General features: G+C 55.0%; 1 protein-coding gene and 2 long non-coding RNA genes across 5 annotated transcripts; all 3 read right to left on the reverse strand.

Annotated features, from left to right (window-relative positions):
* Positions 1-12123: 12123 nt before the first annotated feature.
* LOC121106938 lies at positions 12124-20666 on the reverse strand. Its single transcript, XM_040648795.2, has 2 exons — positions 17160-20666; positions 12124-14019 (listed from the first exon to the last, which is right to left on the reverse strand). The coding sequence occupies exons 1-2, from the start codon at positions 17964-17966 to the stop codon at positions 13882-13884; spliced, it is 945 nt and encodes a 314-aa protein (XP_040504729.1). The 5' UTR covers positions 17967-20666; the 3' UTR covers positions 12124-13881.
* A 2740-nt stretch (positions 20667-23406) lies between these two features.
* LOC121106961 lies at positions 23407-24295 on the reverse strand. 2 transcript variants are annotated; one of them, XR_005840212.1, is made up of 3 exons: positions 24217-24295; positions 23979-24109; positions 23407-23734 (listed from the first exon to the last, which is right to left on the reverse strand). It is a non-coding gene; the product is annotated as an uncharacterized LOC121106961 (long non-coding RNA). The 2 variants fall into 2 exon arrangements; XR_005840211.1 differs by having other exon boundaries at positions 24205-24295.
* Position 24296: 1 nt separating this feature from the next.
* Positions 24297-25812, reverse strand: LOC121106967. Of its 2 annotated transcripts, none has more exons than XR_006931647.1 (3): positions 25414-25812; positions 24835-25004; positions 24297-24356 (listed from the first exon to the last, which is right to left on the reverse strand). It is a non-coding gene; the product is annotated as an uncharacterized LOC121106967 (long non-coding RNA). The 2 variants fall into 2 exon arrangements; XR_005840230.2 differs by lacking the exon at positions 24297-24356 and adding an exon at positions 24631-24734.
* Positions 25813-25960: the final 148 nt, after the last annotated feature.

Below are 25960 nucleotides of genomic sequence, written 5' to 3' on the forward strand. Positions count from 1 at the left end.
GTGTGCTCAGCTTGGTGACATTTTTGAGGAAACGTCAAGGTTGCAAGAGAAAATCACCAGACAGCATAGGAATCTGAGCAAGAGATGAAAGCATGGTGCTGTACACTGACATGAGCAGACCGACTGCTCTGCTTTAAGTCCCTGCAAGGGGAAGAAGCTAAGCTGGTGTCCGACCCTGCGGTGACAAACCGCAGTAGCAGGCAATACAAGGGAAACTAGACCCTCATCTCTGCTTGGAGCAGAAGGATTCTTCCCCTTGCCCCAAAGGGGCAATTCTTCACCTCTGAGCAGTGCCAGGTGTGCACCTATCACTTGGCAACAACCAAACATCGGTGTGAGATTGGCACTGACTGAGCTGAAGCCAGGACACTGGGATGGCGTAGTGCAGTGCTAACTCAAGTTACAGAAAAACGTCTCATGCATTTTGATCATGTCTCTCTATTAGACTTCTACAAGGCCTATCTTTCCAGATGGAAGTATCCCTCACTTAACAATTGACACGTGTTTTGCTTCAGTCTTCACTGCCCACTGCTCTGCGCACGGCTCTTGGGAGGATGGTTCTGAAGATGGGAACTGGGGGAACAATACCCATCCTGCTGTAAGTGAAGCTTTGGTTTATGACCACCTGATTAACATGAATATCTCTAAGTCTGTGGATCCCTACAAGATGCATCCCAGAGTCTTGAGGAAATTGGTTTATGTGCTCTCCGTAATATTTTGAAAGTCACAGCAGTCAGATGAAGTCCCTGGTGACTGGAAAAAGGGCAACATCACACCCATTTTTAAGAAGCGTAGAAAGGACCACGCAGGGATCTACTGACTTGTCAGCCTCAACGCTGTGTTGGAAAAGATCACGGAGCAGATCTTCCTGGAGGCTGCACTAAGGCACATGGAAGAATGGGATGTGATATGGGAGAACTAGCATGGTTTCAACAAGGGTAGGTCCTGCCTGACCAACCAAGGGGCCTCCTATGATGGAGTAACTGTGTCAAAGGAGAAGGGAAAAGACGCTGATGTCATCCATCTGGACTTCACTAGGAACTTTGAGATGGTTCCCCACGACACCCTTCTCTTCAATTGGAAAGATACAAATTTGATGGGTGGACTGTTTGTTGGACAAATAACCGGTTGCAAGACCAGTCCCAGAGAGTAGTAATCAGTGGCTCAATGCCTGGATCAGATCAGTGATGAGCGATGCCTGTCATGGATAAGAACTGGGACTGGTGCTGTTTAATGTCTTCATCCAGGACACTGACAGTGGGATTGAGTGCACCGTCAGCAAGCTTGCGGATGAGTCCTTGAGAGGGCTATAAACTAAGTATGAAGAGGGAGAGGGGGGATAGTGAGCCTTCCCATCATAAGGGGTGGGATGGCATAACTGTAGTAGAGAGGTGTTACCCTTTCAGGGAGTAACAAGACCAGCTGCCCAGCTGCAGTGCCTCAACACACAGCTTGGGAAACAAAGAGGAGGAGCTCGAAACTACTGTGCTTCTTGAAAACCATGATATAGTTGTCACTGAAACTTGGTGAGATGATTCCCATGACTGGAGTGCGGCTATTAATGGCTGCAAGCTGTTCAGAAGGGACGGGTGAAGAAGGAGGGGTGGGGGTGTTGCTATCTACACCAGGAAAGGAATACAATGTGAAGAGCTATCCCAAAAGAACAGTCATGAGCAAGTTGAAAGCCAGTGGATGACAGTTAGAGACCAAGGCAGTGGAGGAAGCCTTGTGATTGGTGTCTATTACAGGCCATCAGATCAGTCAGAGACCGTCAATGAGGCTTTCTACCTCCAGCTACAGGAGGCATCGTGTTCACAAGCACTTGTCCTGCTGAGGGACTTTAACCATCCAGACATCTGCTGTAGGCAATCCAGGAGGCTCCTGGAATGCATTCAGGACAACTTCCTGAGTCAAGTAATTGATGACTCACCAGAGGGTATGCAAGTACTGGACCTGCTGCTTACCCATATAAATGAACCGATTGGTGACATCAGGATTGGAGGCTGCCTGGGCTGTAGCAACCATGCTATGGTTGAGTTCACGCTTAGGAGGGCCATGAGACAGGTGAAGAGTAATAGGAAGCTAAACTTTAGAACAGCTAACTTCCAGCTCTTCAGGGAGTTAATCAAGAAAACGCCCTGGGAAACTGTCCTCATGGGGAAGGGTGTGGAGCAGAACTGGCAGATTGTTAAGGAGGCTTTCCTCAAGGCACAAGAGCTCTCCATCCGCAGGTGTAGCAAGTCAAGAAAGGAAGGCAAGAGACGAGTGTGGCTGAACATTTTTGCCTCAGTCTTCCCTCATAACTGCTTGCCACACAGCTTTCAAGCCTTTGGTTTGATAGGAGGGGATTTGGGGAGCAACGTCCCAGCCACTGTAAGTGAAGATCAGGTTTGTAACCACATGTGCAACATGAACATCCACAAGTCTATGGGTCTCGATGAGATGCATTTGAAGGTCCTAGGGGAATTGGCTGATGTGGTTGCCAAGCCGCTCTCTGATATCTCAAAAGTTGTGGCAATCAGGTGTAGTGCCTGGTAACTGGAAAAAAGGAAACATCATACCCATTTTTAAAATGGGTAAAAAAGATGATGCTGGGAACAGCCAACCTGCCAGTCTCACCTCTGTACTGGGAAAGATCCTCCGGGAAGCTATGCTGAGGCACATGGAAGGCAGGGAGGTGATATAAGAGAACCAGCATGGCTTCACCAAGAGCAAATCCTGTTGACCAACCTGGTGGCCTTTTATGATGGTGTTATTCCATCAGTGGACAAGAGGAAGAGCCACTGATGTCATCTATCTCAAATTCAGTAAGGGCTTTACACAGTAGACCATACTATCATTCGTTCCAGACTGGGAAGCTATGGATTTGATGGGAGGACTGTTCAACGGACAAAGGACTGGCTGCAGGACTGAATCCAGAAAGTAGTAGTAGTCAATGGAGAACTTTGACGAGCAGTGTCTCCCAGGAGTTGGTGCTAGCACTGATACACTTTAATACCTTCATCAATTACATCAATAGTGGGGTTGCGTACACCCTCAGTAAGCTTGCTGATGACACCAAGGTGTGCGATGCAGTCAACACACCAGAGGGACAGGATGTCATTTGGAGGCTTGAGCAGCGGGCCCAGGTGAACCTCATGAGGTGCAAGGACTTTCACCTGGGTTGGGGCAACCCCCATTACCAATACAGACTGGGGGATGAAGGGACTGAGCACATCCCTTCTGAAAAAGACCTGGGGGTGCTGGTGGATGGGAAGCTGGACACGAGCAAGAAGTGTGCCCCTTCAGCTCAGAAAGTCAACCATACCCTGGGCTGCATCAAAAGAAGTGTGGCCAGCAGGGTGAGGGAGGTGATCCTGTCCATCTCCTCTGCACTGGTGAGGCCTCACCTGGAGTACTGCATCCAGATGTGGAGTCCTCAGTACAGGAGAGACATGGACCTATTGGAGCGCATCCAGAGAAAGGCCACAAAAAGGATCCATGGAATGGAACACCTCTCCTATGAGGACAAGCTGAGGGAGCTGGGGATGTTCAGCCTGGAGAAGAGAAAGCTGTGAGGTGACCTGAGAGTGGCCTGTCAGTACCTAAAGGGGAGCTACAGGAAAGGAGGGGACAGACTGTTTTGCAGGGTCTGTGGTGATAGAACAAGGAGAAATGGCTTCATCCCGTTTCTCACATCCAAACATACCCTGAAACAGCTGAGGTCAACTTGCCCAAGGGACAAGAGAGATCTAGGCAGGCTCAAGTAGTGGGTCCAGGTGAAACTCCTGAGGTTCAACAAAGCCCAGTGCAAGGCCTTGCACGTGGGTTGTGGCAATCCCTACCAGCACTACCAGCTGGGGGATGAAAGGAGAGAGCGCAGTGCTGTTGAAATGAACTTGGGGGTACTGATGGATGGCAGCTGGACATGAGCCAGCAAGGTGCTCTTGCAGCCTAGAAAGCCACCCATACCCTGCACTTCATCCAAAGAAGCTGTGGCGAGCAGGGTGAGGGAGGTGATCCTGACCATCTACTTTGCTCTGGTGAGAGCTCACCTGGATTGCTACATCCAGTTGTGGGGTCCTCAGTACAGGAGAGACATGGCCCTGTTAGAGTGCATCCACAGGAGGGCTACAAAAATGATGCAAACTATGGAATGCCTCCCCTGCGAGGACAGGCTGAGAGAGCTGGGGCTGTGCAGCCTGGAGGAGGGAAGGCTCCAGGGAGACCAGGGAGCAGACTTTCAGGATCTAAAGGAGACCTCAAAGGAAAAAGCAGACAGACTCTTTAGCAGTGTGAGGAGTGTGGCTGTGAAGCAGAAAAGTAGATTATGTTTTTGCAGTAGAATAAAACATGTACAGACTTTTGCTAAACTTCCTTTCAAAATGAGGGCAGGAGCTGCTCTTCACAATGAAGCACAATATGTTGACACAGTTGACAAATAACCAGCCTGTCTAAAGCCTTCTCCTGAGGGCCTTGCCAAAAAGGCCAGAACCATTATTCCTGTTTGGCAGGCTTACTCACAGAACAGCTGGCTTCTCTTCACCGTGCATCACATGGACACAAACAGGCTGTTGGCGCAAGGAAGGAAATTTCACCTGAGCATCTCACCATACACGTATCTCTGCAGGAAAACAGAGTGGAGGAACAAGGATAAAAACCTTAGTTCCTCCAAGTAAGAACTGGAAGCAACTCTGGAAAACTCTCCATTCAAAAAGCAGTTCCTGGAGATGTAGAATGGAGTCCTTTGTAGAGCAGAAGAGCGGATACAAATTCAGCAGAAGATGAAAGGATACAGGCAAGGAAGAAGTGTAGAAGATGAAAAGCACAGTAGTGGAAAGGATTCAACAGAGGCAAGACAGCAAAGCGCAGAAGACGAGGAGAGAAGATAGGCAGAAAAGGAGGAGAGAGGATAAAGGGAAGACAGATGCTGAGAAGGATAAGAGCAGAAGGAGAGAAGAGCAGACACAGGTAAGAAATAAGAGCAGAAGAGGAAAAGAAGAGAAGAAGAAGAGGATGAGGGTAAAAAACAGGATGAAGAAGAAAGGAGAAGACAGTGAAAAAGAACAGCAGAAGAGTGGAGATGAAGAGGTGTGGGAACACAAAGATCAGAAGAGGAGTACAGTCAGAAGAAGAGAGAAGATATAGGGAAAGAAAGAACAGCAGCAGAGGACAGGACATAATATAGGGAATCAAGAAGAGCAGAGCTGTCAGAAGAAAAAAGTGAAGACAGAGAGAAAAAAAACAGACGAGGAACAGATGCAGAAGTAGTGAGAACACAGGGAACAAAGAAAAGCAGAGAGGAGAGCAGAGGCAGAAGGAATAGGAGAGAGGAGACTGAAGAAAAGAGGAGAAAAGCTGCACAGATGCAGAAGAAAAAGGAGCACAGATAGAGGGAAGAAGTGAAAGCAGACGAGGAACACGGATGCAGAAGAAAGAGGACTGAGGAGACAGGAAAGAAAGAACAGTGGTAGAGGAGTGCAGATGCAGAAGAAAGCAGTACGGAAATGGAAAAAAAAAGATGGAGTGCAGATGGAGAAGAAAGGAGTGAGGAGTCAGGGGAAAACAAGAATAGGAGAAGAGGAATGCAGATACAAAACAGTGAGGATGTGGGGGAAAAAAAGGAAAACAGAAGAGAATAACAGATGCAGAAGGAAGAGGAGCGTGCATACACACACACAAAAAAAAAGAAGAGGAGAGGAGAGGAGAGGAGAGGAGAGGAGAGGAGAGGAGAGGAGAGGAGAGGAGAGGAGAGCAGAGGAGAGGAGAGGAGAGGAGAGGAGAGGAGAGGAGAGGAGAGGAGAGGAGAGGAGAGGAGAGGAGAGGAGAGGAGAGGAGAGGAGAGGAGAGGAGAGGAGAGAAGAGAAGAGAAGAGAAGAGAAGAGAAGAGAAGAGAAGAGAAGAGAAGAGAAGAGAAGAGAAGAGAAGAGAAGAGAAGAGAAGAGAAGAGAAGAGAAGAGAAGAGAAGAGAAGAGAAGAGAAGAGAAGAGCAGATGCAGAAGAAAGAAGAATGAAGATATGCGGAACGAAGAACAGCTGTAGAGAAGTGCCAATGAAAAAGTAAGAGTGAGACAAGAATGAACAAGAGGAGGGCAGATTAAGAATAAAGAGCAGTGAGGAAACAGTAAAACAAGAACAGCAGAAGAGGAGGAGAGAAGAGAAGGGAAAACAGCAGCAGCAGCAGCAGAGTGCAGATGAAGAAAAGTAGTGAGGATAAATGGAAGAAAGGACAGCAGAAGAGGAGAAAAGTACAAAAAAAGGAGAACTGAAGACACAGGGATGATGAGATAACAGCAGATGAGAAGTGCAGATGCAATAGAAAGAGGATTGAGTAAGCAGGGGAAGAGAACAGGGGAAGAAGAGCGTGAAAGCATAGGAAGGAACAGTGAGGATACAGGGAAGAATGAAGAGTGGAAAAGGAGTTCAGATGCAGAAGAAAGAGGAGGGAGGAAGCAGGAAAGAAAGGAAAGCAGAAGAGGGCAGATGTAGAATAAAGAGGAGAGAGGAGACAGAATAAAGATCAGAAAGGGGGGGGGGAATGCAGAAGAAAGAAGTGAGGATAGAGTGAAGAAAGAGCAGCTGAAGAAAGCAGATGTAGACGAAAGAGGCAAGGAGACGGAAGAAAGAACAGCACAGGAGGAGAGCAGAAGAATATAGGAATGCAAGTGCACAAGAAAAAGCAGTGAGGATACAGAAGAAAGAACAGCAGATGTGGAGTGCGTATGCAGAAGTGGAGTGAGGAAACAAGGAAGACAACAGCAGAAGCAGAGCAGCTGTAGAAGAAAGGAGTGAGGATACAGGGAAGAAGGAAGAGCAGAAGAGGAAAAGACGTGGAAGAAAGGGCAGTAAGAATACAGGGATGATAGGACAGTAGCACCGGTGCCCAGATGAAGAAAAGAGAGGGATGATAGAACAGCAGATGAGAAGTGCAGATGCAGAAGGATGAGTGATTATACAGAAAAGAAAGAAGAGCAGAACAGGGCAGATGAAAAAGTAGTGAGTAGACAGGGAAGAAAGAAGAGCAGAAAAGGAGTTCAGATGCAGACAAAAGAGGAGGGAGGAAGCAGGGAAGAAGGGAAAGACGAGGAGTGCAGATGAAGAATAAAGAGCAGTGAGGAAATGGAAAAAAAGAGCAGCAGAAGAGGAGTGCAAATGCAGAAGAAGGAGCAGGGAGGAAGCATGGAAAAAAGAACAGAAGAAGAGTGCAGAGGCTATGACCTAGTTGCCATTACAGAAACATGGTGAGACCACTGCCATGAGTTGAGTGCTGCAATGGATGGCTACAAACTCTTCAGGAAGGATAGGCAAAGAAGGAGGGGCGGTGGCGTGGCTCTCTGTGTTAAAGAGTGCTTTGAGGTTACTGAACTTATGACTGGGGATAATAAGGTTGAATGACAAGGCAGACATCCTGGTGGGCATCTGTTACAGACCGCCAAACCAGGATGAAGAGACAGATGAGTTGTTGTATGAGCAGCTGGCGGAAGCTGCCGGCCCTTGTCCTCATGGGGGACTTCAACTTCCCCGACATATGCTGGGAATACCATTTAGCACAGAAGAAGCGGTCTAGGAGGTTTCTGGAATGTATGGAGGACAACTTCTTGGTGCAGATGATGAGAACTTACGGGAGAAGCTGCCCCGTTAGACCTGCTGTTCACAAACAGAAAAGGTCTGGTGGGAGATGTAGAAGTTGGGGGCTGTCTTGGGCAGAGTGACCACGACATGGTAGAGTTCTCGATTCTTGCTGGAGTCAGGAGGGGGAACAGCAAAACTGCTACCTTGGACTTCCGGAGGGCAGACTTTGAATTGTTCAGGAGACTAGTAGGGAGAGTGCCCTGGGGTTCAGTCTTAGAGAGTAAAGGGGTACAAGATGGCTGGTTGCTCTTCAAGAAGGAAGTCTTAAAGGCGCAGGATCAGGCTGTTCCCCTGAGCCGCAAAATCTACCTCCTGTGGGAGAAGAGACGGGCAACCCGGAAAGAATACAAAGAAGTTGTGCAGGGAGAAAATCAGAAAGGCAAAAGCCCAGCTTGAACTCAACCTGGCTGCTGGCGTAAAAGGGAACAAGAAACTCTCTTACAAGTATATCAACAGTAAGAGGAGGACCAGGGAGAATCTCCATTCTCTACTGGATGAGGCTGGGAATGTGACCACTGAGGATAAGGAAAAGGCAGACGTTCTGAATGCCTTCTTTACATCTGTCTTTAAAAGTCAGACCAGTTATCCTCAGGTTTCTCCACTCTCTGACCTGGCAGCCTTGGCTGGGGAGCAGACTAAATCCCCCACAATTCAGGAGGAAACAGTCAGAGACCTGCTACTCCAACTGGACTGCCACAAGTCCATGGGACCGGATGAGATTCACCTGAGAGTGCTGAGGGAACTGGCGGAGGTGATAGCCGAGCCGCTTTCCATCATCTATCAGCGCTCCTTGTTGACGGGTGAGGTCCCAGAAGACTGGAGGCTTGCCAATGTGACTCCCATCTACAAGAAGGGCTGCAGGGAGGATCCGGGGAACTACAGGCCTGTTAGCCTGACCTCGGTGCCAGGGAAGATTATGGAGCAGATTGTCCTGAGGGAGATCACAGGGCACGTGCAGGACAACCGGGGGATATGCCTAGCCAGCATGGGTTCACAAAGGGCAGGTCCTGCTTGACCAACCTGATCTCCTTCTATGATCTAGTGACCCGTCTGGTGGATGAGGGAAAGGCTGTTGATGTGGTCTACCTAGATTTCAGCAAAGCCTTTGACACTGTCTCCCACAGTATTCTCCTGCAGAAGCTGGCAGTCCGTGGCCTGGACAGATACACTCTTGGCTGGGTAAGGAAGTGGCTGGAAGGCCCGGCCCAGAGAGTGGTGGTGAATGGAGTTAAATCCAGCTGGCAACCAGTCACGAGTGGTGTTCCCCAGGGGTCGGTGCTGGGGCCTGTCCTGTTTAATATCTTTATTGATGACCTGGATGAGGGCATTGAGTGCACCCTCAGTAAGTTTGCAGATGACACCAAGCTGGCAGGAAGTGTTGATCCGCTGCCTGAGGGTAGCGAGGCCCTACAGAGGGATCTGGATAGGCTGGATAGCTGGGCTGAAGCCAATGGGATGAGATTCAACAAGACCATATGCCGGGTCCTGCACTTTGGCCACAATAACCCCAGGCAACACTACAAGCTTGGGGCAGAGTGGCTGGAAGACTGTGTAGAGGAAATGGACCTGGGGGTGTTGATAGACGCTAGACTGAACATGAGCCAGCAGTGTGCCCAGGTGGCCAAGAAGGCCAATGGCATCCTGGCTTGTATCAGAAATAGTGTGGCCAGCAGGAACAGGGAAGTAATTATCCCCCTGTACTCAGCACTGGTGAGGCCGCACCTCAAGTACTGTGTCCAGTTATGTGGCTGTAGGAAAGACATCGAGGCCCTGGAGCGTGTCCAGAGATGGGCAACAAAGCTGGTGAGGGGTCTGGAGCACAGGCCTTACGAGGAGCGGCCGAAGGAGCTGGGATTGTTCAGTATGGAGAAGAGGAGGCTCAGGGGAGACCTTATTGCTCTCTATAACTACCTGAAGGGAAATTGTAGTGACCTGGGGGTCGGCTTCTTCTCTCGTGTGACAGTGATAGGACTAGAGGGAATGGCTTCAAGCTGCGCCAGGGAAGATTCAGGCTGGACGTTAGGAAACCCTTCTCTGAAAGGGTGGTCAGGCACTGGAATGGGCTGCCCAGGGCAGTGGTGGAGTCACCGAGCCTGGTGGTGTTCAAAGAGCGTTTGGATGTTGTGTTGAGGGACATGGTTTAGCGAGAACCATTGGTGAAGGGCAAATGGTTGGACTGGATGGTCCTGTGGGTCTTTTCCAACCTTAGCGATTCTATGATTCTATGAAAGCTGTGCAAAGAAAAAATAGTAGAAACCAAATAAGGGAAATTCAAAGCAAATCAAAGGCAAGAAAAACAAAGAAATACAAAGAAAAAATAAAGAAGAAAGAAGAGATGAAAGAGCAGCTCAACGCAAAGCAGAGAAAAGCAAAGCAGAGGAACCAAAGTAAAAGAACAGTGAGAGGCAATGCAAAGCACAGCTCTGGAAAACAAAGAAACCCAGCTGGAACAAAAAAAACAACAAAAAAAAAAAACAGACAAGTAATTCAAAGCAACGACAAGGAAATAAAAAAGCAATGCAAAGACAAGGACAAAAAGAAAGGTAAGCTCAAGAAAGACGCAGAAAAACCAAGCAAGAGAGAACAGCACAAAGGAGCGCCCGCTGCCCTGTGCCCGCAGGCCCAGCCCTGCACAGCACTGCACACAGCAGTGCCATGGCGGCGCCCGGTCCCGCACGGCATCCTGGCAGTGGTAGTTCCTGCGGGGCCTGCAGCTGCCAGCAGGCCCAGGCGAGGGCAGAGGGCAGCAGCGCTGTCAGCCAGGAGCTCGCCCAGAGAGCCCGATGTTGGGAGCGCTGCACACCAGGAACCTTTAACTCGGGTATTTGTGTGAAGAACATCCCCTGAGCGGTTCAGAAAGCATAACTGCGCATTGCTGCCCTCAGGGGGGTGTGCAAAGGAGGCTGGGACTGTCAGTGTCGGGTTTGACCTGTTCCAGCGATGCACCGCCTTACAACTTCAGGACCGTGAAAATGCATCGCTTTGTGCAGTGACATTCTTGGCGTTGGCAAGAGAGAAGCTGCGCGTCTTTCATCAGCAGGACGGCAGCTTCACAAGGGAGGCTTGAAACTAAGAATGGGGAGGGCTGCTGAGCAAAGGGGTGGGACCATAAAATCAGCACTATGATTAAGCGAGGACACTGCCAACACTTGCAGGGTTGCAAGGAAGTGCCTGGAGGCGCTGCCGTGGAGAAATCCCCCACAGCTCCAGACCCTGTCCTCAATGTCCCCCCAGTGTCCCCCCACAGCATAACCCAGCTGCCATAAAGGCACCCGCTGCACTCTCTGCATCCCGGACTGCACCTACGGGTTCTGTGGGGGCTGCACGTCCCCCAGCGCCCCCACTGCGGTGACAACAAGTGCTGGGCAGTGCCAGCGGTGCATTTGTAGTCCATTTGTAGTCCATTTGTTCTCTCCTTATCAGCATTGGGTCATTTTCCTTTCCCTCTCCCAAAAGGGGCACAAAGGGGCCCCCTTCCCCGCTCGCCCTTCAAACTCCCAGCCACCTCCACAGCCACGTGCCTCCTGCGGGCCCACGAGGCTCTGAGGCAGAGCTGCTGCACCCCAGTGCATGCACACGCACGTGTATCCACACACCTGCACACACCCACGTGCAAACACACGCACGTATGTGCCAGAACACCTTCGCTGACACCCATGAGCACACACGTGCATCTATACGCGTGTACACACCTGTGCAAAAAAACACATCCAGGGTCAAACACCTCCTTGCACGCACTCACAAACCCATATGCGTGCACACCTTTGCAAGCACACCCACGCATACACGTGCACGTGCGTGCACACACATCCCTGTGCATGCACACCCGTGTGCAAAGCTCTCCTCGCACACATCCATTTCGATGCCCACACCTGGGCAGCCCCGCCCTTGCACAAACCCATGTGCAGATATTGCAGCCCCATCCCTTCAGACACCCCTGTGCACGCACACATATGTGCGAGACCATCTTTGCACACACACGTGTGATCACACACCCTAGTGGGCTACACCTCCACCCTTGCACACTCACATGCAAAGACCTCTTTGCGTACCCCCCATTGCATAGACATGAGTAAAACCATCCTTGCGCACATCCATGTGCACTTGTGCACACACAAGCACACCCTTGCACACGAATCTGAATGCACGTGTGTGTAAACCATACACCCATGTGCAAAGACTTCCCCGCATACATACCCGTGCATTCACACCAACGTGCAATCACATCCTTGCAAAGCCCTGTGCACACTCCATCCGTGTGCATGCAAATGAGTGCAAAACCACACAGCCGTGTGCACACAGACCATGACGCACACATACAGATGCATGCGCATGTGTGCAAACCCGTCCCTTTGCACACCCATGTGCATGAAGACACGAGCGAAGCTCCAGCCTTGCACACAGCCATGTGCACGCACACACACACAACACTAACATTCACCTGCAAACACCCTGCACACAGCCACGTGCAATGCACACTCTGATGTTCAACACCATCTCTGCACACCCCCATATGCACACATACCTGCACTCACAGCTCTAGGACAAAATGCCGCTCGCATGGCACAGCCGACACGCAGGTGGTGGGAAATGTCAGGAGGAAAGATGCCCCGCTACGCTCATTCATTCTCCTCTCTTTAATGAACGCATTTGGGCACAGCTGGAGCCCCATCCTGAGATGTGGATTGCTGCGGGATTCCTCGTTTGGATGCTGCGGGGTTAACCCGGAGCCACAGTCAGAGGGACACTCCTGGTGTGCTCTGGAGATGGAAGATGTGCCAGGAGCCAAGAAAAGACTTTCCCAGACAGCACCGGGTGCAATTCGTGGGATGGGTGGGGACGTGTAGAGCAGTGCCCACAGCCCTGGGATCTGCGCCTGTCCTGATCTGCAGGGCTGCAGCTGAGGATGCCGGGTTAAGCACCAGAGCCCCAGGTGGGCTATGGGGGTCGTGGGACGGTGATGGGGGCCCTGTCAGGGACTGTGGGAGTCAGAAAGCCCAGGGAGGGGTGGAATTGGTAAGGGAAGTCTGAGGGAGGAAATATGGGGGTTCGGTGGGAGGCCAATGCAAAAATAAGGAGTGCTGTTGGAGACTGTGGGGCTCTGTGAGGTGCCAGGATGGCTGTGGGGGAGATGTACCTGGTCTGAGGAGGTTCTGGAAGGGTTACAAGGCTCTGTGGGAAGCGATGGGGGATATAAGGATATGGGCAGGATATGACACAAGCTGCATGAGCAGAATACTGTTCAGGAAAAGGAAAGATGTAGGCTGAAGTGGGACACAGGGGTATGGGGTGGTATGGGGACAGAAAAGCAATGCAGGGATTTGAACAGAAGTTTGGGGTAAAAAAGGGGGGAGGAGGATGCACCTTCTCCTGCGCAGCACTCTGCTCCTGCAGGCTGTGGCCCATACCCCCACATCCTCCGACGTTCCCACGCACCCGTCTCCCCAGTGCCCCCCACGTCACTTTCACCCACAGCTGTGCCCTACACCTTTGCCAGCTATGAATTCCCCGCCTGCTGTATGGGATCTGGAAGGATACGGGGGTGAAGAGGGGCCCCAGGTGGGCTATGGACATCCTGGGACGGTGATGGGGGTCCTGTCTGGGACTGTGGGGGCCTGTGAGATCCCAGGGGTGACCTGAGGGGGGTAAGGGAGGTCCAAGGGAGGATATGTGGGGGTTCAGTGGGAGCCCAGTGCAAGGATAAGGGGTGCTGCTGGGGACACCGGGACTCTATGAGGTCCCAGGTTGGCTGTGGGGGAAGTGTGCTGGGTCTGAGAAGGTCCTGGAGGAGCTATGGGGCTCTGGGTGCGTGTGAAAGGCGGAGAGGGGGATATAAGCACATGGGAGGATATGGGCTCACAGCCTGCAGGAGCAGAATGCTGTTCGGGAGAAGGCAAGATGTGGGCTGCAGGTGAGACACTGGGGTGTGCTGTGGTATGGAAACATAGGGGGAATGGGGGGATGTGGGGAGAAGTTGGGGGTAAAAAGGGGGGGTGCGGGGCGGTGTTGGAGTGCGTTTATTTCTTCCTGAGAGGGGACTGGGGGTCCCAGTGGCCCAAAGGTGGGGCCCTGAGCCATAACCCCAAGTGAGCCGTAACCCAAGATGAACACAGAACCCTGTATGTGCGTGACCCCATGGCTAAACGTGACCCACAGCCCTGGGTGAACCATACCCCCACACGACCCTGTGACTCCCTGACCCTGCCTGCCCCCATCACTCTGCGACCCGATGCCACGTGGCCCCAGAACTCTGGGATCCCTGCCCCCACCTCACCCCGACCACAGAACCCTAGAATAACTCCACGCCACCCCATCTGAGCCTACCATCCCATCTGACCCCATCGCTGTGACCCAGAACCCCACCTGACACCAAAAACCGTGCTGCTCCAGCTGACTGCACGTAACCCCATAACTCGGTGACCCTGAAGGACCCCCACGTGACCCATGACCCCGTGTCCTGACCCCATGTGGCCATAGAACCAGCTGTGTGTGGGGAAAAGGCATCCTCTCCTCGGGGTGGGGCTGCCACAGAGCTGCCCCAAAGAAGCTGTGGGGTGAGCTGCAGCCATACGCCTAAGTTTGGATTGCTGGGAACTGGCCAAAGGGGCAAGAAGAAGGACACGAATAGCGGCTTCTGTAGGGAAATACCAGACACGAGGTTTGCTGGGTTGGTAGCTGCTGTTTCTCTAAGAGGACGAGAAGAGAACAAACCAATCCCACTGAGACTGGGGAAGGGACTGGAGCTGGGCTGCTGCGGTGCTGCGTGGCAATGAGGGATACCTGACCCAGCAATGGAGCTGGGACGGATGGAAGCAAATCAACTCCCTCACGGGACAGTGGGAGAAGAAATCCAAGTCAGCTGCAGAACGCACAACGCAACTCCTTACCAAAAGGCACCCCAGACTGGGGCTGTTGCAGCAGCAGAGACAGCGCGTCTCGGAAGGGATCTCGCGGTGGGGAAGAAATGGCTCCAACGTCAGCACTTGGACAGCTGCTGCAACGACCGCGAGAAATGGACAAAGCACTCTGAGGGCAGCGCAGCACGAGCAGGAAGGAATGCACGGTGGTGCAGAAAGAGCAGAGAAGGATGGAGAAGAGCAGCGGTGGGATCCCCCTTTGGCACGCTCACCCACCGCTACGGGGCTCTGCAACAAGAAGCTGCACCCTGCCGTGGTCAGCACGGCTCTGTGTGCCAGCTGTGTGCTGCTGGAAACCATCTGAGCTGTTACGCTTTGGAGAGTGGCAGAGAGAATGTTCTAACGTCTGCAGGGAGAGCACAAGGTAGGGCCAGTGTGACAGCTGTGACAGCTGTTGTTCAGCAGACAGATGCTGAGCAGAGCACATCACGAACGAGAGAAGGCACAGCTGCAGGACGGAGCATGAGACACAGCAAGTGCGAGAGCTGCAAGAAATCCTGCCTGCCTGCCTGTCTGCATAGAAAAGCACACAATCAGCCCGAAAGGAACAGGTTGGCCATAGAGCTCCTCTGGAGAAACGGCACAGCGGATGCGTGGCGGAGACTGTGAGCCTGCAGTCCCCAGCCAAGGGGGAACAGGAGAGCAGTGAGTGCCACGGGAGGAGAGCTCCAGGAGCAGAAGGAGCTCACGGAGCAGCTGCGCGTTTTCTCCCTCGCCACGAGGAGGGAGAGTGCAGTAACGCCACAGCAATCAGGAAGGAGCTTTGCTGCTGCACCGAGAGCTGCGCCCGATGGAACAGCAGGGAGGAGAGCGTTTCTCGCACACCCCGCAGGCACTTGGGGGGATGCGCTGGGATGTGGGGAAGCCCTACGGGTTGTGGGGCAGCTAAAGGATGCCTATGGGAGGGCTACAGGGGCACTTTGGGGCAGCTATGGGGCAGAGCCACACCTGGGAGCTGCCTTTACCCAACACACTGCTGGTGGTGGAACTGCTGCTGGCCACGGGCCGTGGGCAGTGATGGGGCTGCTCTGGGGCTGCTCTAGGATGGCTCTGGGGCTGCTGTGGGGCAGCTATGGGACACACCCACACCTCGGTGGGGCTGATGATCCCCCACACGGAGCTGGTGGTGAACCTGCTCTGATTGTGGGACCTCCCCCATAGCTCCCTTGACCCCCATCTTGCCCCAGAAGACGTGGGCAAGGTGAGGGTCAGGGGCAGATATAGAGTGCTGTTCTACAGCGGACCCAGAGCCACCCTACAGTACCCCCTGAACGACCCAATAACAGCCCCATCACTGTCCAGAGCCTCCTCTGGGCATATGGTACTCGCAGGGCTATGGGTGATGTGCAGCCCTGGGGTCACGCGGAGTTGTATGGGGTAATGGGGTCACGTGGGGTTATGGACCAGGGCTCCACCTTGGGGCCACAGGGAACCCCAACCCCCTCTCAGGAAGAAATCCATAAATGCACTCCAACACCGCCCCACATCCCCCACTCTGACCCCAAACTGCTCCCCACATGCCCCCACACCCCCTACGTCCCCATGCCACCCCATGTCCCCGCACCCACAGGTCCCACCTTTACCTCACACGTTGCCTTCTCCTGCGCAGCACTCTGCTCCTGCTGGCTGTGGCCCATACCCCCACATCCTCCCACGTTCCCATGCACCCGTCTCGCCAGTGCCCCCCAAGTCACTTTCACCCACAGCTGTGCCCTACACCTTTGCCAGCTCTGCATTCCCCTCCTGCTGTATGGGATCTGGAAGGATACGGGGGTGAAGAGGGGCCCCAGGTGGGCTATGGACGTCCTGGGACGGTGATGGGGGTCCTGTCTGGGACTGTGGGGGCCTGCGAGATCCCAGGGGTGACCTGAGGGGGGTTAGGGAGGTCCAAGGGAAGATATGTGGGGGTTCCGTGGGAGCCCAGTGCAAGGATAAGGGGCGCTGTTGGGGACTGGAGGACTCTATGAGGTCCCAGGTTGGCTGTGGGGGAAGTTTACCAGGTCTGAGAAGGTCCTGGAGGAGCTATGGGGCTCTGGGTGCGTGTGAAAGGCGGAGAGGGGGATATAAGCACATGGGAGGATATGGGCACACAGCCTGCAGGAGCAGAATGCTGTTCGGGAGAAGGCAAGATGTGGGCTGCAGGTGAGACACTGGGGTGTGCTGTGGTATGGGGACATAGGGGGAACGGGGGGATGTGGGGAGAAGTTGGGGGTAAAAAGGGGGGGTGCGGGGCGGTGTTGGAGTGCCTTTATTTCTTCCTGAGAGGGGACTGGGGGTCCCAGTGGCCCAAAGGTGGGGCCCTGAGCCATAACCCCAAGTGAGCCGTAACCCAAGATGAACACAGAACCCTGTATGTGCGTGACCCCATGGCTAAACGTGACCCACAGCCCTGGGTGAACCATACCCCCACACGACCCTGTGACTCCCTGACCCTGCCTGCCCCCATCACTCTGCGACCCGATGCCACGTGGCCCCAGAACTCTGGGATCCCTGCCCCCACCTCACCCCGACCACAGAACCCTAGAATAACTCCACGCCACCCCATCTGAGCCTACCATCCCATCTGAGCCCATCGCTGTGACCCAGAACCCCACCTGACACCAAAAACTGTGCCGCTCCATCTGACTGCATATAACTCGGTGACCCTGCAGGACCCCCACGTGACCCATGACCCCGTGTCCTGACCCCATGTGGCCATAGAACCAGCTGTGTGTGGGGAAAAGGCATCCTCTCCTCGGGGTGGGGCTGCCACAGAGCTGCCCCAAAGAAGCTGTCGGTGGGCTGCAGCCATACGCCTAAGTTTGGATTGCTGGGAACTGGCCAAAGGGGCAAGAAGAAGGACACGAATAAAGGCTTCTGTAGGGAAATACCAGACACAAGGTTTGCTGGCTTGGTAGCTGCTGTTTCTCTAAGAGGACGAGAAGAGAACAAACCGATCCCACTGAGACTGGGGAAGGGACTGGAGCTGGGCTGCTGCGGTGCTGCGTGGCAATGAGGGATACCTGACCCAGCAATGGAGCTGGGACGGATGGAAGCAATCAACTCCTTCACGGGACAGTGGGAGAAGAAATCCAAGTCAGCTGCAGAACGCACAACGCAACTCCTTACCAAAAGGCACCCCAGACTGGGGCTGTTGCAGCAGCAGAGACAGTGCGTCTCGGAAGGGATCTCGCGGTGGGGAAGAAATGGCTCCAACGTCAGCACTTGGACAGCTGCTGCAACGACCGCGAGAAATGGACAAAGCACTCTGAGGGCAGCGCAGCACGAGCAGGAAGGAATGCACGGTGGTGCAGAAAGAGCAGAGAAGGATGGAGAAGAGCAGCGGTGGGATCCCCCTTTGGCACGCTCACCCACCACTACGGGGCTCTGCAACAAGAAGCTGCACCCTGCCGTGGTCAGCACGGCTCTGTGTGCCAGCTGTGTGCTGCTGGAAACCATCTGAGCTGTTACGCTTTGGAGAGTGGCAGAGAGAATGTTCTAACGTCTGCAGGGAGAGCACAAGGTAGGGCCAGTGTGACAGCTGTGACAGCTGTTGTTCAGCAGACAGATGCTGAGCAGAGCACATCACGAACGAGAGAAGGCACAGCTGCAGGACGGAGCATGAGACACAGCAAGTGCGAGAGCTGCAAGAAATCCTGCCTGCCTGCCTGTCTGCATAGAAAAGCACACAATCAGCCCGAAAGGAACAGGTTGGCCATAGAGCTCCTCTGGAGAAACGGCACAGCGGATGCGTGGCGGAGACTGTGAGCCTGCAGTCCCCAGCCAAGGGGGAACAGGAGAGCAGTGAGTGCCACGGGAGGAGAGCTCCAGGAGCAGAAGGAGCTCACGGAGCAGCTGCGCGTTTTCTCCCTCGCCACGAGGAGGGAGAGTGCAGTAACGCCACAGCAATCAGGAAGGAGCTTTGCTGCTGCACCGAGAGCTGCGCCCGATGGAACAGCAGGGAGGAGAGCGTTTCTCGCACACCCCGCAGGCACTTGGGGGGATGCGCTGGGATGTGGGGAAGCCCTACGGGTTGTGGGGCAGCTAAAGGATGCCTATGGGAGGGCTACAGGGGCACTTTGGGGCAGCTATGGGGCAGAGCCACACCTGGGAGCTGCCTTTACCCAACACACTGCTGCTGGTGGAACTGCTGCTGGCCACGGGCCGTGGGCAGTGATGGGGCTGCTCTGGGGCTGCTCTAGGATGGCTCTGGGGCTGCTGTGGGGCAGCTATGGGACACACCCACACCTCGGTGGGGCTGATGATCCCCCACACGGAGCTGGTGGTGAACCTGCTCTGATTGTGGGACCTCCCCCATAGCTCCCTTGACCCCCATCTTGCCCCAGAAGACGTGGGCAAGGTGAGGGTCAGGGGCAGATATAGAGTGCTGTTCTACAGCGGACCCAGAGCCACCCTACAGTACCCCCTGAACGACCCAATAACAGCCCCATCACTGTCCAGAGCCTCCTCTGGGCATATGGTACTCGCAGGGCTATGGGTGATGTGCAGCCCTGGGGTCACGCGGAGTTGTATGGGGTAATGGGGTCACGTGGGGTTATGGACCAGGGCTCCACCTTTGGACCACAGGGAACCCCAACCCCCTCTCAGGAAGAAATCCATAAATGCACTCCAACACCGCCCCACATCCCCCACTCTGACCCCAAACTGCTCCCCACATGCCCCCACACCCCCTACGTCCCCATGCCACCCCATGTCCCCGCACCCACAGGTCCCACCTTTACCTCACACGTTGCCTTCTCCTGCGCAGCACTCTGCTCCTGCTGGCTGTGGCCCATACCCCCACATCCTCCCACGTTCCCATGCACCCGTCTCGCCAGTGCCCCCCAAGTCACTTTCACCCACAGCTGTGCCCTACACCATTGCCAGCTCTGCATTCCCCTCCTGCTGTATGGGATCTGGAAGGATACGGGGGTGAAGAGGGGCCCCAGGTGGGCTATGGACGTCCTGGGACGGTGATGGGGGTCCTGTCTGGGACTGTGGGGGCCTGCGAGATCCCAGGGGTGACCTGAGGGGGGTTAGGGAGGTCCAAGGGAGGATATGTGGGGGTTCAGTGGGAGCCCAGTGCAAGGATAAGGGGTGTTGTTCGGGACTGTGGGTCTCTATGAGGTCCCAGGTTGGCTGTGGGGGAAGTTTACCAGGTCTGAGAAGGTCCTGGAGGAGCTATGGGGCTCTGGGTGCGTGTGAAAGGCGGAGAGGGGGATATAAGCACATGGGAGGATATGGGCACACAGCCTGCAGGAGCAGAATGGTGTTCGGGAGAAGGCAAGATGTGGGCTGCAGGTGAGACACTGGGGTGTGCTGTGGTATGGGGACATAGGGGGAACGGGGGGATGTGGGGAGAAGTTGGGGGTAAAAAGGGGGGGTGCGGGGCGGTGTTGGAGTGCCTTTATTTCTTCCTGAGAGGGGACTGGGGGTCCCAGTGGCCCAAAGGTGGGGCCCTGAGCCATAACCCCAAGTGAGCCGTAACCCAAGATGAACACAGAACCCTGTATGTGCGTGACCCCATGGCTAAACGTGACCCACAGCCCTGGGTGAACCATACCCCCACACGACCCTGTGACTCCCTGACCCTGCCTGCCCCCATCACTCTGCGACCCGATGCCACGTGGCCCCAGAACTCTGGGATCCCTGCCCCCACCTCACCCCGACCACAGAACCCTAGAATAACTCCACGCCACCCCATCTGAGCCTACCATCCCATCTGAGCCCATCGCTGTGACCCAGAACCCCACCTGACACCAAAAACTGTGCCGCTCCATCTGACTGCATATAACTCGGTGACCCTGCAGGACCCCCACGTGACCCATGACCCCGTGTCCTGACCCCATGTGGCCATAGAACCAGCTGTGTGTGGGGAAAAGGCATCCTCTCCTCGGGGTGGGGCTGCCACAGAGCTGCCCCAAAGAAGCTGTCGGTGGGCTGCAGCCATACGCCTAAGTTTGGATTGCTGGGAACTGGCCAAAGGGGCAAGAAGAAGGACACGAATAAAGGCTTCTGTAGGGAAATACCAGACACAAGGTTTGCTGGCTTGGTAGCTGCTGTTTCTCTAAGAGGACGAGAAGAGAACAAACCGATCCCACTGAGACTGGGGAAGGGACTGGAGCTGGGCTGCTGCGGTGCTGCGTGGCAATGAGGGATACCTGACCCAGCAATGGAGCTGGGACGGATGGAAGCAAATCAACTCCTTCACGGGACAGTGGGAGAAGAAATCCAAGTCAGCTGCAGAACGCACAACGCAACTCCTTACCAAAAGGCACCCCAGACTGGGGCTGTTGCAGCAGCAGAGACAGTGCGTCTCGGAAGGGATCTCGCGGTGGGGAAGAAATGGCTCCAACGTCAGCACTTGGACAGCTGCTGCAACGACCGCGAGAAATGGACAAAGCACTCTGAGGGCAGCGCAGCACGAGCAGGAAGGAATGCACGGTGGTGCAGAAAGAGCAGAGAAGGATGGAGAAGAGCAGCGGTGGGATCCCCCTTTGGCACGCTCACCCACCGCTACAGGGGCTCTGCAACAAGAAGCTGCACCCTGCCGTGGTCAGCACGGCTCTGTGTGCCAGCTGTGTGCTGCTGGAAACCATCTGAGCTGTTACGCTTTGGAGAGTGGCAGAGAGAATGTTCTAACGTCTGCAGGGAGAGCACAAGGTAGGGCCAGTGTGACAGCTGTGACAGCTGTTGTTCAGCAGACAGATGCTGAGCAGAGCACATCACGAACGAGAGAAGGCACAGCTGCAGGACGGAGCATGAGACACAGCAAGTGCGAGAGCTGCAAGAAATCCTGCCTGCCTGCCTGTCTGCATAGAAAAGCACACAATCAGCCCGAAAGGAACAGGTTGGCCATAGAGCTCCTCTGGAGAAACGGCACAGCGGATGCGTGGCGGAGACTGTGAGCCTGCAGTCCCCAGCCAAGGGGGAACAGGAGAGCAGTGAGTGCCACGGGAGGAGAGCTCCAGGAGCAGAAGGAGCTCACGGAGCAGCTGCGCGTTTTCTCCCTCGCCACGAGGAGGGAGAGTGCAGTAACGCCACAGCAATCAGGAAGGAGCTTTGCTGCTGCACCGAGAGCTGCGCCCGATGGAACAGCAGGGAGGAGAGCGTTTCTCGCACACCCCGCAGGCACTTGGGGGGATGCGCTGGGATGTGGGGAAGCCCTACGGGTTGTGGGGCAGCTAAAGGATGCCTATGGGAGGGCTACAGGGGCACTTTGGGGCAGCTATGGGGCAGAGCCACACCTAGGAGCTGCCTTTACCCAACACACTGCTGGTGGTGGAACTGCTGCTGGCCACGGGCCGTGGGCAGTGATGGGGCTGCTCTGGGGCTGCTCTAGGATGGCTCTGGGGCTGCTGTGGGGCAGCTATGGGACACACCCACACCTCGGTGGGGCTGATGATCCCCCACACGGAGCTGGTGGTGAACCTGCTCTGATTGTGGGACCTCCCCCATAGCTCCCTTGACCCCCATCTTGCCCCCAGAAGACGTGGGCAAGATGAGGGTCAGGGGCAGATATAGAGTGCTGTTCTACAGCGGACCCAGAGCCACCCTACAGTACCCTCTGAACGACCCAATAACAGCCCCATCACTGTCCAGAGCCTCCTCTGGACAGATGGTACTCGCAGGGCTATGGGTGATGTGCAGCCCTGGGGTCACGCGGAGTTGTATGGGGTAATGGGGTCACGTGGGGTTATGGACCAGGGCTCCACCTTGGGGCCACAGGGAACCCCAACCCCCTCTCAGGAAGAAATCCATAAATGCACTCCAACACCGCCCCACATCCCCCACTCTGACCCCAAACTGCTCCCCACATGCCCCCACACCCCCTTACGTCCCCATGCCACCCCCTGTCCCCGCACCCACAGGTCCCACCTTTACCTCACACGTTGCCTTCTCCTGCGCAGCACTCTGCTCCTGCAGGCTGTGGCCCATACCCCCACATCCTCCCACGTTCCCACGCACCCATCTCCCCAGTGCCCCCCACGTCACTTTCACCCACAGCTGTGCCCTACACCTTTGCCAGCTCTGCATTCCCCGCCTGCTGTATGGGATATGGAAGGATACGGGGCTAGGGAGGTTCAAGGGAAGATATGTGGGGGTTCAGTGGGAGCCCAGTGCAAGGATAAGGGGGGCTGCTGGGGACTGCGGGGCTCTATGAGGTTCCAGGTTGGCTGTGGGGGAAGTGTACCGGGTCTGAGAAGGTCCTGGAGGAGCTATGGGGCTCTGGGTGTGTGGGGCGGGGAGAGGGGGATATAAGCACATGGGAGGATATGGGCACACAACCTGCAGGAGCAGAATGCTGTTCGGGAGAAGGCAAGATGTGGGCTGCAGGTGAGACACTGGGGTGTGCTGTGGTATGGGGACAAATGGGGAACGGGGGGATGTGGGGAGAAGTTGGGGTTAAAAAGGGGGGGTGCGGGGCGGTGTTGGAGCACCTCACACATTGCCTTCTTCTGCACAGCATTCTCCTCCTGCAGGCCCATATTGGCCCATATCCCCAAATACTCCCACGTTACTGTGTACCCGTCTCCCCACTACCCCCCACGTCACTTTCACCAACATCTGTGCCCTACACCTCCCCCTGCTCCGCATTCCTTTCCTGCAGCAGCCAATCCTGCCCCAGCACTGTGTGGTGATATGGGATCTGGAGGGAAATGGGGTTGAGGAGGGTCAGCTATGGGGGTCCTGGAATAGTGACGGGGTCCTCTAAGGAACTGTGGGGTCTGGAAGATCTCAGGGGGGTCCTGGATGTGGTAAGGCAGGTCTTAGGGAGGAAACATGGGGGTTCAGTGGGAGCCCAGCAGGGAAATGGGGTACTGTAACAGACTATGTGGTTCTGTGAGGTTTTGGGCCAGCTATGGGGAAGGTGTACCAGGCCTGAAGAGAATCCTTGAGGGCCTATGGGGCTCTGTGGGGGTCGTGGGGTAGCTACAGGTTCTTGGATAGGAAATACTGAGGGGGCTATTGGGGCGCTGAGGGAATTGTGGGTGGGCTGTCATGGGAAAGGAAAGGGCAACCTTGGGGAAAGCACAGGGCAGCCAGGGGGATGGAAGGGAAACCTACAGGAATGCAAGGGGAACCCGGGCTGAGGCATGGGGACAGCTAGGGGAAGAAAAGGGAGCGTCCCAGTAACTGAGTTCTTCTTTCACATCCACATCTTCCACTTCCCAACTTAGCTTCAAAGTCGCAGACGAGCTGCAGTACCGCTGCCCGTCTCCTGCCTGTGTCAGAAAGAGCTGCATGTTAGCGGGGTGCAATTGCCATTAAAAAGCCAACTGCATCAGTGCAGTCACAAAACCCTCCCCTTCAGTATCTGTTACAGGCAGATGGCCATGCCCTTGCTCAGGAACCATTCCTACAGAGCAAGGGAAGTCCTTCACTGCCTTAGGGCGTGAGTAACACAGGAAGAGCTTAAAAGCCTCCAAAGCACGCTAACAAGCCACCGAGTGCGGAAGCTAAACACACCTTCTACTTCAAGAATTAGCAAGACGAATAAATGCACCCTGCTGCTGGAGAGGGCTGCGCTGCATCTCCTGGTGCCACCCTTGGGTTGTCAACGCGCTGCCCATCCACAGCACACTTTGAAGTGCCGCAGCCTTGCAAGAAAGAACAGGGAGTAAAGAGCTCTGCCTTGCATTTGCTGTGAGAACACAGAGATGAGCCGTACAGCCCTTGCTCTCAGAACACACACCTCTTCTCTTACCAGCTTCTTTCATTCCTGCGCAACGCTGTTCAAACCCCTCCTCCGTCTCTCCCTTCACAACGCAATACGCAGTCTCTCCAGCACCGACGAGCTCTGGGCTGCTTCATGCCTGTGCCGTCATCAGGACCTCCAGAACAAACCTTGGAGTTCAGAGGTTTGATTAGACAAGCGCTCTGTCTAGCACAATTCACCACCTTCAACACTCTAATAAGTGACGCACGGAGGTCTGACATCTTTGAACACACCCAGGGCCACAAACACTGAGAACTACAAACATGGAGAAATTCTGCACGCATACAGATCAAATGGCACTACAGAGCAACACCGCTTTACCTCCTCCGCACCAACGGGCTCTGCAGTGCCCCACTAACGTCTGTCAGTGGCAGGCTGTGAGGAACGGCCCCGCAGAGTCACGCAGGGTCTCCTCCTCCTGCTCCTCCAGAGCGCCGCATTCCTTCCTCTGGCACACAGAGCTCAGCTGGTGCTGCTGCAGGCAGTGCTGCCCGTGTCTGCCCAGCCTAAAGCCATCAGACAACGTCAGCGGATGCCTGGTGCTCACATACAAGCACAAGTGCTGATGGCAAATGACCGCCAAAGCACAGACTGAATCGCTGGTACCTTGCACTGAGGAAAGGCTGAGATGCACAACGTCCTCACCAGCTTGCTTGTTTGAAGTGGAGCTTCAGCAGCAGCTCCACTCATGATTAAGTCCTCCAAAAACTTTCTTCCTGAGCAGGAGACTGGATACTGAAAACTTCTCCAAAGGCACTGTTAAACAATACCTGTGCCTAAAGCCCAAGGACAAAACACGTTTCAGACTCAAGACCAGAAAACAATCATATTCTATCCCAATACAATTTCAATTCCCACTTACATTTCAGGACTAGCATTTCACCCACCCTGCTATGGAAGGGGGAACGGAAGGGGAACAGAAGGGGAGCCTTCTAGTCCCCACATCCCCTAATAGCCCACCCCACAGCGCCTTATCGCCCTATGGCCCCACACAGCCCCTTATAAATCCATATCCCCCATACACTCCCTGTAGCCCCATATATCCTTAGAGCCACCCCTATACACCCCCCACAGCCCCCTATACCCCACATTACCCTACAGCCCCCCCTGTATCGCCCCCACAGCGCCCAAAACTCCCATATCCCCACCACATCTCCCCCCCTGCTCCTATACCCACAGACCCACCTCAGCCCCGGGGGGCACCGGGAGCAGCGCTGGAGGCTCGGGGGGGCCCGGCCCGGATGCGGGCAGCAGCACTGCGGCGGTGGGGGCCCCGAGTCCTTCAGCCGTCCCAAATCCCCGCATCCCACGGCGGAGGGGAGGGGAAGGAGAGGGCGGGGCGGTTCGGGCCTCATACGGTTCCTCGCCCCAGCCCCAGCCCCGGCCCCGGCCCGGAGCCGTTCTCCCGCACACCTCCGGCGCCGCTGTCCTCAGCACCGCTTTCGTTGTGCCGCGCCTCCGTCTCGGTGCTGCCCGGACAGCTCTGGCGAACAGCGGCTGCAGCGGCGGGGCCGGGCTGAGGGAGCGGCGCCGTCTGACGGGACAGCCGGGCGGCCCGAGCCGGCTGCTAACCGCCGCTCCCGCGCTGCGCCTCAGCCAATCGGAGCCGGCGGCGCTGCCGCTGGCCAATGAGACACCGGAGGCGGGCCGGAGCTGCCGCTGACCAATGAGAGGCCAGGGGAGAGGCAGAGCGGCAGTTGGCGAGGAGGGGCCTCAGGGTGTGCCTTATTGC

This window comes from Gallus gallus, chromosome 16 (assembly GCF_016699485.2).
Source record: "Gallus gallus isolate bGalGal1 chromosome 16, bGalGal1.mat.broiler.GRCg7b, whole genome shotgun sequence".
NCBI classification, from domain to species: Eukaryota; Metazoa; Chordata; class Aves; order Galliformes; family Phasianidae; genus Gallus; species Gallus gallus.